The sequence below is a fragment of the Populus euphratica genome, unplaced genomic scaffold (assembly GCF_000495115.2).
Source record: "Populus euphratica unplaced genomic scaffold, PopEup_1.0 scaffold154.1, whole genome shotgun sequence".
Classification (NCBI taxonomy): Eukaryota; Viridiplantae; Streptophyta; class Magnoliopsida; order Malpighiales; family Salicaceae; genus Populus; species Populus euphratica.
This window is the reverse complement of record NW_011500042.1, coordinates 156,415-168,508: the sequence shown is the minus strand read 5'-3', so window position 1 is coordinate 168,508 and position 12,094 is coordinate 156,415. Positions and strand designations below refer to the sequence as shown.

The window sequence follows — 12,094 nt, the reverse complement described above, 5'->3', positions numbered from 1 at the left end:
TGAATTTTAAATCTTCAGTTTTATTTGTAAATTTTCATTGAATGTATTATTTGTTATATATATATATATATATATATATATATATATATATATATATATATATATGTTAGTTTAATATTTAGGTGTAGAAAGCTTTTTCAATTTAGCTATATTAAGTATGGATCTTTTACAATAAAAATAATAATGATGATAATAATTCAAGTGACGATCAAGAAATATATAAAAATTGAAGTTATGTAAATCTTAACTACTAATAGTGTAATTTTTATATATAAATAGTTTATTTTGATGATTTGGGAAAATAAAATTCCTCAACAAGGAAAAGAAGTATAACCATTTTTGTTTTTGTTTTTTTTGAAGAAAATAAATTTGGTAAGAAAAGGTAAATTTTGAACATCCTAACTAATTAAAAAATAAAGGACTTCCTACTTTTAGTTATATTTTCTAATATAAATATAATATTAACATTTAATATCACCATTTTGTCAAAAATCAGATTAAAAATATCTTGATCCATTTTAATATAAAATAGATTGTAAAATCGGATTAACAAACTATAAAAATGGAAAGAACATCATACTTTTATTGTCTCTAATAAATACAAATTTAAATTAGCCACTAAGATATAGGTAAAGTGTTCTTTTGTCGAATCAAATGTATCTACAAAGTTGTTCTACTACTTCGAATATAATAGGCAGAATAAGAGTACAGAATAAAATTAAACTTCGAATCACAAGATAAAACCAAAATGGTGTGGGGGCAATGCCATCACGTAGAGTGAACTATTCAGGCTACATTCTTAATTTATTTTATTTTATTTTTTTAGATTTTTTAGCAGACAACTTGGTTTATCTACTATGTATACACACGTGGGTGTCCAAACCAGACGACGTCAGGCTTCTCATATTTCCACCCTATCAATTCTACTTCCATCTTCTTTCTCCTCCGCAGTGAACTCTCCTCGTGAAATAATATTCATGATGGTCTTGGTGGCTTGGCCAACAGCACGGGAAGTCTTCTTTGCAGCACCAGCAACAACGGGCTGCAGGGAAATGATTGGCAAGCTAGCCCTCTCTTGAATCATAGCTAGATATCAAATAATAGACAAAAACATCAGTTCTGTAGAGATCAATAAAGAATGACGGGAAAGAGAGAGCACAATAACTTACAAATAGTATGCTGGTGAGCAAGTGTCCCAATCTGTCGAATTCCAGCTTCTGCTGCTTGAACTGCTTGTGCTGATTTATTGACCCCATCAGTTATCTCTTGGCTGTAATTCAATTGTGATAAACCATATTATTGTACTTGAAAAGCATCTGAAAAAAATGAAATTGTATCCTTGTAGGCCATGAGACTTCATAGCACATCTTGTTAAGATTGTGGTATTCCTGGAGAAACTTTATGGTGCTCAGGAATAACTAGTGATATCCATTTAGTTATTCCCTGAGGTTCATTTTGAAGAAGACAGGCACAAGGAAGAGAAAGAAATCCTAGATAGAGATATTCTTATCATTTTTTGTGGATCATGGATTTTATTTTCTCTCATCCTTGCTTATGTCTCTTTCTTTGAAGTGAGTTAATAAAATGCCTCTAGTTACTTCATATTCCAGTATTTCTCTAGCTGTCATCAGACAGGTTCACACACAAATAGACATCAGACAAGTATAAGTTTCTATGACAAACATGAATAGACATAACTAAAGGACCTATATATCCTCATGGACCTTTTTCACTTCTCCCTCGCATCAATGTCACTGTCCCAGTTTCAAAGAGCATCCTTTTAACGGGTTAAGGAAATCCATGTTTCAAAGAGCATCCTTTTAATGGGTTAAGGAAATCCATGTTTTGTTTATAAGACATGACACATGAAACTGATGCGAGCAGACTCTTTCGCATATAAGCTCGTCTAATACAAAATACTCTCAACCATCATTCAGACTACTGGAAAGGAGAAGAAAATAAGAAACAGAATTAATGATAACCGAAGAGTTACAGTGAGAGTTTAACTGTCACCTCAAATCACTTAATTCCAATGTAAGATCACTTATTTCCATGCCTGAAAGCCTAATTGCAGCCATTGTACTGGGCAGTTCCTCACGAGCAGTATCTGCTAGCTTTGAAAGAGATGTTGCTGCTCTCCCCACTGCCTGCCAACCAGAGAAGAAAAAATAGATGAAAAGGAACCAATATAGACCTTAAAGAAAAACACTATAAAAATTAAATTGCATAAGATAATTTGTATGATACTAAATCTTCACAAATTGGAACTTGCAATTACAAGAGAAATTGAAAGTTTCAAATATCTACAGCAACTATAAATCTAGAGATATGATAAAATGAAAATGTAAACTGCAAGTGAAGGAACTGGTAGGAGAAATTAATGAGCAAGAAGAAAAAGATACTGTTGAAACCCTTTCGGGGAACATTAATTATTTGTAAATTAACTAATGTGGGATTTAACTTTCTAAAGCTCGCACATTGGAAGATGCTAGTAGTTAGTTGGTAACAAAAATAATTGTAGTTATATTCCTTTCGTGACACACATGGTCAGACAACAGTTTAAAAGAAAACGATTTTTAACTATAATTTTTTAAAGATCCAACAACTTTTCCTCCATAATTTTCATGCCCTCCCATTGACACACAACTCCAAGAAATCAGACAATCTGTCTAAACAGAAAGAATCAGGAAATTACAATTCTCTGATGGCAAAATCAACAGTGAGATTCTTAAAATCTCATAAGTAGAAAGCTTGGCATTAAATTTGATGTTGAGCATTCAACTCCAAATTATAATAACTGCAATCTGAAGCACCAAATGCTTGCAAGCATGCTAATAAAGTGATTGATAGACAATCAAAGCAGCTGATGCATCACCGCACAGGCTATTACTATTGGTTATTGCTGTTACCACAGGTCAAATCTCAAAAGAAATGTTATAGAACAGTGTGACCAACCTTCTTAAAACACAAACAGCTAAGGGAAAGTTGACTAATTTAGCATCAACCAACTTTGTAATAATGACCATAAAACATGAACAGCTCAGGGAAAATTTGACTAATTTAGCTGCAATCAGCTTCATAATTACCCAAACAACCGATCACCAGCATTCTGCCCTTATAAACATACTGAGTAAATACATTCATTCACAATGTTCACCAAAGTATGTAAGACCAGAAATTTGCACACAAGCAGCTGATACATAAATGCCAAATGTAATAGCAAAAAACAGAGCCAAATGTTAAGAAGAAATGGGGAAAGCATATCAATAAATGTTTTTTCCTTTTTTACTAGTATCAAGATTTAACATGAATTCTAATAAACCTCACAGTAATTTTCTAACTCAAGGAAAAAGATACAAAAATCTTTTATTCAACACTACTAGACCATTCAGTCAATAAATATTTCTTATGAAATATGATATCACCATTAGAAATCAGCAAAAGTGACATTATGATGTCAGAAGTACATGAGCTGCCATTACTAATCCCTGCTTCAAATGACATTAGCTCACATTCCTTTCTTCCAAACCAAGGTCATTGTGGACTAATTGTTGGTGGATGTCAATTTCTATTCTTTATCACTAAAATATCAAATTAAGTCAAGCTTTGTTGCATAATGCATCACTTACGTTTGCAAAGAACATGTGTGATCCAACATCTGCTACTCTCCGAAAATACTAAAAGTAGCAAAATGGGCATAAGAAAATATGAAGAAAAGCAAAAGTTATAGAAAAGCAAATTTACTAAGGAGAAAACAAAAAATAAGAAAAGAGGAGAGAAATAAAGAAGGAAACTGAAAGAAAAATAAAAGAAATGCGATAGGTAAAAATGGCAAAAGGTATAGGCATGCACATTTAATAAGGAGAAAACAAAGAATAAGAAAAGAGGAGAGCCAAATAAAGAAGGAAACTGAAAGAAAAAGAAAAGAAATGGGAAAGGTAAAAAAGTCAGTGGCTGCTCCCTTCTATCAAGTTTGAATGGATCTGTTTATGTAGCAGTTTAAACTGTTTTCAGCACGAGAACCATTTCAAATAAGAAATGATGAACTGGTTCACATCATCCAGAAAACAAGCATTAAGAATTCCTAAATTGGCAGTAACTCTTGAACATCCAAGTCATGAACGAGTCCTAGAAACCCATTAAACTGTATGGAGATTCACATTTCACAATTTGTTTTCACAGCAGGTATTAACAAGGATATCATATTTAATAAAGATACAGCTAGCAAAACAATTGGTTGGAACCAAATCTAGCAAAAAATCACAAACATGCAGTTAAAAAGATAAAAACTGCACTCGGTGTAAAGTCAGATAACTTACATACAGTGTTGGAACAGCAGCAGCAACAAGGCTTGTAAATGCTATAGAAGTCTGCAAGCAGTCAAAGTATGCCATATTTTCAGTAACCAAAAAGCTAATTTCACTCATTGGCAACAGTTTGAGTTTTTCAAATAAAAGAAATTCTAGTTTCACAACACAGTCCAGCTGCAATATTTACCAACATGGCAATCATTTTGATTGGATGGTTCAACTGAACCTGCACTATCAAAGCTGAAAAAAAAAACAATCTAAATACCTACAAATAGATTGATTTGCACCAACATCACACAGTCAAGTAGTTCTTCTACGCAAACAATTCACCACCTCTAGATTTCTCAGTCAAAAATGAAGAAACATAAAACCATAGCATGGTATCAATGAATAACAATAGATAAGTAAAAACCGTATACAAATCCAAACTCTAAACAATCTAACAACACCTTCATGAGCCTCTAATGCACTTCAGATCCAAACCTGAAAAGGAGCCAACTTTCTAACACAAACCACAAAATAAAAACGACCCATCAAAGAATTTATAGCCAGTAAGCCCCAAATCCCAAGAAGACGCAAAAGATATACTTCGCATAAAAAAGAATTAAATACCCAATAAGCCGTTAAACATCCTAAACACAAAAACTAAGTTAATTTGTCAAGAAATGGGACAAAGAAATAATACCAAATTAGGCTAACAAAACTAATAACAGGGGAAAAACAGAGAGACAGTACCGTCAAAGCAATAAAAGATAAGAGAAAGAAAGCTTGATCGCTCAAACTAAGCTTGGTCCATGACTGAATATAAGAGGGAACAACAGGATTCGCAACTTGGACATCCAAATTCCTCTCCAATTCATCTCCACCAAGAACTTCAACATTGGAATTCAATGACTCTTCGCTGGCGGGACTTGAATGCTTTCTAGCGGGGTTTGAAGAAGAGCAGATTGGGAGTAAACGAGAGTGTTTGGAGGAACTGGGGTGTGGGGATACTATGGAGAGGAAGTGATTGGGGAGTGGATTTGAATTCCTGTGAAATGGAATAGAATTCCTTGATAGCAGAGTTAAGGAATTGAAAATAAGAAAGGAATCAGCAGTCAGCAGATTGGGTTTCATTTGTAGGAACTTCTTGAGAGAACCGTTAGTTTTGAGCTCTTAAACCATTAGTTCTTGTACGGTTTTCCTTGCTTGGTTTTGTCTGCAACAGAGGAGACTCCTCTTTTTTCCATTGTTTCCAATAATTCGATGGTGCTTTCATATTTATGCGACCGTCGACCCGGTCCAATATTTAAATTTCAAGGGTCAAAATGATGACTTGACAAACCAGGCTAAATTTTATAATTATTAATTATTTTTTTCAAAACTTAAAAAAGTTTAATCTCAATTAGTTTCTCAATCAAATTTTTTCATAGATTAAATTTATAATATATGAATAGATTCTCATTCATATCCTTTTATTAGCATAGTTTAACACAATTGTAGAGTGATCATATGAAAATCATGTGATATGATAAAAAAAAAAACATGACGATTTTGTACTTTTTTATATATAGTTTACTATATTATATAAGTTTCACACTTCTTAAAGCAAGAATCTTAGAAAAATATTAGTCATATATATATCACGTGACTATTTAATAGTTTTGTTATCTAAAAGTGAAAAAAGAATATGATTGAGAATTTATTAATATATGGAGAATTTAATTGAGAAAAAATATAATGGGGACCTAATTGATACTTCCTTTAAAGTTTGGTGACTTTTATGTGGTTTACCTTTTTTGCTAAATTTAATTTTTTTTAAATGATATTTTATGAATATTAAACCATAAGATTTAATTAAATAAACAGTCATAAAAACTAATATCGATAATAAATTCAGGAGGTCAAATTAAGTTTTAAACAAAAATCTTTTGGGTTTACATGAATCCAAAAATCAATAATAAAAGCATATTGATTTATAATAAATCATATCAATTCACTAAATTAATTAATTATGAAATCAATTTTGGTAAAATTATAATAGTTCACATAGCTATAAGTTATAGTTATGGATCAAGGTTGGATTTTTGACAATAACTATTTATTAGTTTATCAGGAAATAAACTATAAAAATTTATTATAAAACTACAAAAATTCAAATCAAATCCAGCATATTGCTATCAAAACTAAAAGAAAAGGTTAAATTTTAAGATAAATAAATTTAAAGCATGTAAATAACGATAAAAAATAAAACTGTAAATAAACTCACCAAATAAATGGCAAAAACGATAAATTATTAGTGAAAGATCAAGATTGTGTCTGAACAATCATTAACCATGAATCCTACTTTTATTTTATTGATATTTAAAATATATATATATATAAATTAGAAATGATTCATTTTTTAAATACTAAAAAAAAATTGCAAACAATAGAAAAGTTGGATTTTAAAGGATTAAAATTTGATTATCTCAAAATAAAAATAAAAATAAAATCTATTTGGTAGGCCTAATTGAGAAAATGCAACAATTCATGCAACAATTACCTTCTTCATTTCTGGGTAAGAGAAAATGCAACAATTCATGCATAAGGGAGACGAATAACAGTAGCATCACAATAGAGACAAACATTTGAAACAATGGATTGCCATCAAAGAAATTATAGAATTTTTATTTTTCTGTTTTTCCAGCATCTCTCCTCATATCACACACAAGTTACCTTACCCTCAAGAACAAGCGAAAACAATGAATTACTTATAAGCAAGCGAAAAGTTCAACGTGAGGAGAGAATTTGGACTCGCAGACAGCGCCTCGTGATGGAATAGGATCCAGTCATGGGGCTCTCCCCCTTTCCAAACGGGAGAGTGTTCATGTTAGAAACCGTTCGCAGCATAAGAACTTGTCCCATATCAGTCTTAAGCTGTCCTCGAGCATTTTGGAGATTGAATCACTTTCAGCTCCCGGTTCCTTCATAATTCAACAAAAGCAGCTTTAAATACAAGAAACATGTTTTAGAAAATGAAGAACCGAAATATGGTTCTCAAACAGGAACGGCATGACATGAACAAATGCATGAATCCTGAAACTTGGCACAGCTTAACCTACGAACTCCCTTGGCGGTATTAAATCTATACCAGTTACTACGTCAAATCTATATTAATGGGAACATATATAGATGATGCTCTCCCTTACAATATCTATATCAGTTACTAGGTCAAATCTATATTAATGGGAGCATGTATAGATGATGCTCTCCCTTACAAGACAGTGTTGAAGGGCAGGCCGTATTAAGGGGTGCTTAGAATTATGATAACAATTACTTTTCAAAACGTTTTTCACTTAAAAATACATACATACATACATACATATATATATATATATATATAGAGAGAGAGAGAGAGAGTAATGCTGGGGGTACTTAAATTGTTGCAGGGAAAGTTTGTCAAGCAACAAAGTGGAAATATGATCACATTTAGTGAGATAATGATAACAATAGAATGTCAAGACGGATAAATCACCAATCATCAAGTAAAAGTCTTTTAGTAAACTAAGTATCTCTAGCATTACTCCACACACAAAAAAAGAGAAGAAAGTTCTGACGAGAGAAATCTGAAAGAAAGTATCTGGAGAATAAGATGAGACGAAGCAACATAAAGATGCATAGGGAAAAGTAAAACCCAATAAAGGAACTTGCCTGTATTTCTGAAACAATTCTTTTCAACTTCAGATAAATCTCTCTTGTGGCTTCCCCAGCTCCACTCCTAAAATCAAAACGATCAGCATCTCTTACTTTAAGCCTAAACGATGAACTTTTATAGGCTTTGGTTACTGTGTGCCACGCCCCAGTGACGCTATATCTACCACCAGAAGACGCCTTCCCTAGGGGCCATCTTAATCCACCCTTCATATCTGAATCTAGAACTGCAGAATTGATCAGATCTCTAATGCTAGTCATCTCGTCATCCTGCATTGATTCATACAATCAGTCACAGCATCACTATATTACAATGAAGTTTCTTGGCTTTGATTTTTTTAAGTAGGATGATTATCAGAATAATAATCCGGGTGTAGATTAATTAGGCTGTTGATTAATTAGATAGGATGAAAGAAACCACACTTACTGATATTAGATGCTTAGTTACTAAGGAGCCAATACAAAATCATTGTCTTCTGCTTTATAAACTAAAATCTTCATGCAGGAAATAAATTACTCTTGGAAGCTTTGTCCTGTCTAGACTCTAGATGAAAATCTCTGGAAAATTTAGTGAAATCATTGTTCCAACTATGAAAATACTAGATTTCACCAGCATGAAAGAGCAATATCCAGGAATATGGTTTTAACCTTTTAAATTTTGTTCCAGACGTGTTAGCCTATCTTGATAGTACAAGCCTACTTGATGCTTGTTTTACATGTCTTCTCTTCTAGGAGCGATCAAACTAAGTTCAAGAATACAGATTATTTGGTCTTTCATTCAAATGCAATTGTTTACATCATGCCATTCAAGAATACAGATTATTTGAAATGGAGAAAGCACTGTTTAGACACGATCAGAAAAGTAATTTAAGGAAAATACAAAGGAAGGATGCTTGCACAAGTTCACACTTCAGTTTCTGCTGGGCATGGACGGAACCCAAGAAACTTCATGCTACAATGAGTGTCTAACAACCCTGCCGTATGATTGTAACTAAATTGCTGTAGTGAATTGAATCAGTGAGAGACAGTACAACTTACAGTTAGAGATGTTAAGATCCTCTTGGTGCTAAGCATTAGCCTGAGGTCCAGATTCTTATCAAGACATGATACATCTACGACCATCTGACGCACTTGGTTTAGTTCAACCTACAAGAAATCTTTATGCTTTAATGCGACTCCATGAACAAGAAAAGGTAAAGTGAAAAAAAAAAAAAAAAACACAAATTAAACCATCGTAAATCCATAAGTGAAAATCAGAAGGTGTCCATGAGATTACACAATGTCACTTTGATAAAGCACAAATTACCAAAAACAAAATCTACTATATAATATGACAAATTAACATGAGAGGACAGGACTCTAGGTAGTACAAAACCTGCCTTGTAGAGGAGAAGTTTTTTATTTTCCAGCACACTGCATTTGCATGAAATAGTGGCATCTGGCCGTGTATTATCAGACAACTGCTTGAAGGAAGAAAAGTTAATGACAAATTGAATTAAAAAAAAAAAAAGAAGAAAATAAGAAAATAGCACAAAGTAGGTATGCAGCAAAAAGAATACCTTTACATGATAAACATCTTTCTCCTCTTCAAAATCAACTCCAATCGCTGGGACCACTCCATCTATAATATTCTTCATGTATGAAGAAGGAATATTTGTGTACAATGATCTTCTGAGTTGTCTCAAAGTGGCTTCTTCAACCTGAATTTTATCAACACTTTCTAGTGCCATTGAACGGCTCCTGCATCACACAAATTAACTGTCAAGGTCTTATGTTGAGGAACAAAAGACTTTAATGCTTACATTCTGCCATTAGTTCATCGAATATATCATGGAGTTAACTTCATTTTGACTGATGCAAGAAAGAGAACTACAGCTAGTAGTTAAGAAGTCCACTGAACACCAAAAGGACTATAATGGTTCAAAATTGAAGAATTCTATGCCTGTAGTGCTTCTAAAAGTTAAGGAATTCTATTCCTAGTTCAGGATGCTTCCTGCTGCAAAGCAACTGGAAGTAACTTCAAGGAGAAAAACTGAGGCAATTCCAGGCAACTTCACAACATAAGCAATTTTACAGTTGCATAATAAATTTCAGTGTCCTTTAATCTTAAAAGAAGTCATAAGTTGGAGAAACAGACAATGTTCCATATCATACCACTGACATTAACTTAATTTGCAATATCTATAGAGAGAAGTTGGATTTCTCACCCATGAAAAAGAATTTTTCCCAATCGAGCAACCAATGTTGGCTTTAGCCTCTCAGAACCCTGATCATCCATTTCATTCCTCAAGATTTCGAAAGAAGAGAGTAGTTCTTGCTGTACTACTTCGGCTATAATCTCCCATGGACTTCTGGAGCAATTCCTTTCCAATTTGCTATCCTCTACATTGCATTAAATTTAATAAAACAATTTCAATAAAAACATTTACCTCAAACACCTTTCAAGGGCAGAAGCAACCAACAGAAAAGGCTTGAACACCGACCTTCAGTTACAAAGCTATTCACCAAGACCAGAGGCTTTTCTCCACTTTTACGCTCAACATATTCCAAGGAAATCGGCTCGAGATGGATGTGAGGAGGAAAGTTGTCATCATCGTCCAAACCAACAGCAAACCATTTAGATGTGCAATGGTCTGCGTAAATGATCTTTCCACTCTTATCTAAATGAGAAGTGGATGCTCTCAAATTCATATTTCTTTTAAACTGAAGATGCAGTGTCTCTGGAATTGGGGATGCCCTTCTCACATCCTTGGAATACCGCTTGTGTGGAGGAATGTAAGCCATCAAATTAACAGGAAACGTATGTAGCCTGACTGCTAAAAAAGAACACATCATTGAAACAAGAAAGCAGAAAGAAACCTACCAGAAAAGAAAAGAAAAGAAATTCTGCTATTTCAAGAAGCCAAAAGAAAGAAAAATTCAGTCGCAGATGACATCACAATCTGAATTCCGAAGAAAAAGAAACAACCCAGATAAACATATATTACAATAAACTCATTAACTCAAACATTTTAGTAAAAATGATTCACTGAAGCAAAGAACTAAGACCCAGAAACGAAAAAGGTAAAGAAACAGAGCAAGATTAAAGCAGTAGAGAGACGATCATACCAGAGAGTTAAAAAATGCTGTTGTTCATGTAACTATAGCTCTGCTCTGTTGGTATTGTATTGTAAAAACACAAATTGGAGCATGTATATATGCAGGGAGGAAAGGGACCACACACTCGATCAAGTTAGTGAGTACTTACCTTGGAGGGTTTTCTATATATAGAGGGAGGAAAGGGACCACGCACTCGATCAAGTTAGTGAGTACTTCCCTTGGAGGGTTTTCTTGGAAAAGAGCTTCTCATTATTTCTTTTAAGATTCTTCGGTGGGGAGTCCAAGACTTGACATCCAAATTTTAAGACTTTCTTGGAAAACAACTGATTTCGAGAACAAAATTTAAAAGAAAGACTCGCATTTCAATATTTAGTTATCTCATTTGCGAATAGAGAATGAGTGGAAAAAATATTATTTTAATAATATTTTGTTAGTAGTAGTATAATATATTCAATATTATACTTAAATATATATTTATTTTTATGTTTTATAAGTTTTTTTGAATAAATTTTAAAAAGAAATAATTTTTTATTTTAAATTAATATATTTTTATGTTTTCAAATCATTTTAATTTGTTAATGTCAAACAATAACTTTTAAAAAATAAAAAAATACTATTTTAATATATTTGAAAAAAAATGATTATTATTACATTTTTAATCATTTCTATTAAATTATTAGTATTTTTGAAAAAAATAATTATATATATATATAATGTCAAATGAAAGTCAACCCTTTTTTTTTTTTGGTCCCAAGAAACACTCAACAATATATTTGAAAAAAAATGATTATTATTATATTTTTAATCATTTCCATTAAATTATTAGTATTTCTGAAAAAAAAATTATATATATATATATAATGTCAAATGACAGTCAACCTTTTTTTTTTTTTTGGTCCCAAGAGAAACACCCAATCAAGCTACTTCACTAGCAGGGGGTTTGATCAACTTCAAAAAAGAGCTTTCCATTCTTTCTTCCAACATTCCTCGGTAGGATGAATCCTCCTGTAGAG

General features: G+C 32.5%; 2 protein-coding genes across 4 annotated transcripts; both read right to left on the bottom strand.

The window, feature by feature from the left end:
* Positions 1-691: 691 nt before the first annotated feature.
* LOC105107282 (uncharacterized) lies at positions 692-5,541 on the bottom strand. The gene is made up of 5 exons (XM_011001162.1): positions 5,046-5,541; positions 4,320-4,370; positions 2,014-2,147; positions 1,170-1,270; positions 692-1,086 (listed from the first exon to the last, which is right to left on the bottom strand). Exons 1-5 carry the CDS (start codon positions 5,424-5,426, stop codon positions 902-904), a joined length of 852 nt encoding a protein of 283 aa, XP_010999464.1. The 5' UTR covers positions 5,427-5,541; the 3' UTR covers positions 692-901.
* Positions 5,542-6,918: 1,377 nt separating this feature from the next.
* Positions 6,919-11,388, bottom strand: LOC105107279 (uncharacterized). Of its 3 annotated transcripts, none has more exons than XM_011001157.1 (8): positions 11,091-11,388; positions 10,466-10,798; positions 10,190-10,364; positions 9,542-9,722; positions 9,362-9,442; positions 9,021-9,128; positions 7,983-8,252; positions 6,919-7,255 (listed from the first exon to the last, which is right to left on the bottom strand). In XM_011001157.1, the coding sequence occupies exons 2-8, from the start codon at positions 10,764-10,766 to the stop codon at positions 7,157-7,159; spliced, it is 1,215 nt and encodes a 404-aa protein (XP_010999459.1). In that variant the 5' UTR covers positions 10,767-10,798; positions 11,091-11,388; the 3' UTR covers positions 6,919-7,156. The 3 variants fall into 3 exon arrangements, with proteins under 3 accessions (XP_010999459.1, XP_010999458.1, XP_010999460.1); XM_011001156.1 differs by having other exon boundaries at positions 10,466-10,795; XM_011001158.1 differs by having other exon boundaries at positions 10,466-10,791.
* Positions 11,389-12,094: the final 706 nt, after the last annotated feature.

What these genes read in the sequence shown, in the direction of transcription:
- LOC105107279 (XM_011001157.1), bottom strand. Translation starts at nt 10,766, where the DNA reads ATGGCTTACATTCCTCCACACAAGCGGTATTCCAAGGATGTGAGAAGG. An exon ending in GGAAAAATTCTTTTTCATGG is followed by an intron (nt 9,723 to 10,189) that starts GTGAGAAATCCA and finishes TGTGTGATGCAG; the next exon opens with GAGCCGTTCAATGGCACTAG. An exon ending in GGATCTTAACATCTCTAACT is followed by an intron (nt 8,253 to 9,020) that starts GTAAGTTGTACT and finishes GAATCAATGCAG; the next exon opens with GATGACGAGATGACTAGCAT.
- LOC105107282 (XM_011001162.1), bottom strand. Translation starts at nt 5,426, where the DNA reads ATGAAACCCAATCTGCTGACTGCTGATTCCTTTCTTATTTTCAATTCC. An exon ending in TTGGAATTAAGTGATTTGAG is followed by an intron (nt 1,271 to 2,013) that starts GTGACAGTTAAA and finishes ATTGAATTACAG; the next exon opens with CCAAGAGATAACTGATGGGG. An exon ending in TGCTCACCAGCATACTATTT is followed by an intron (nt 1,087 to 1,169) that starts GTAAGTTATTGT and finishes TTTGATATCTAG; the next exon opens with CTATGATTCAAGAGAGGGCT.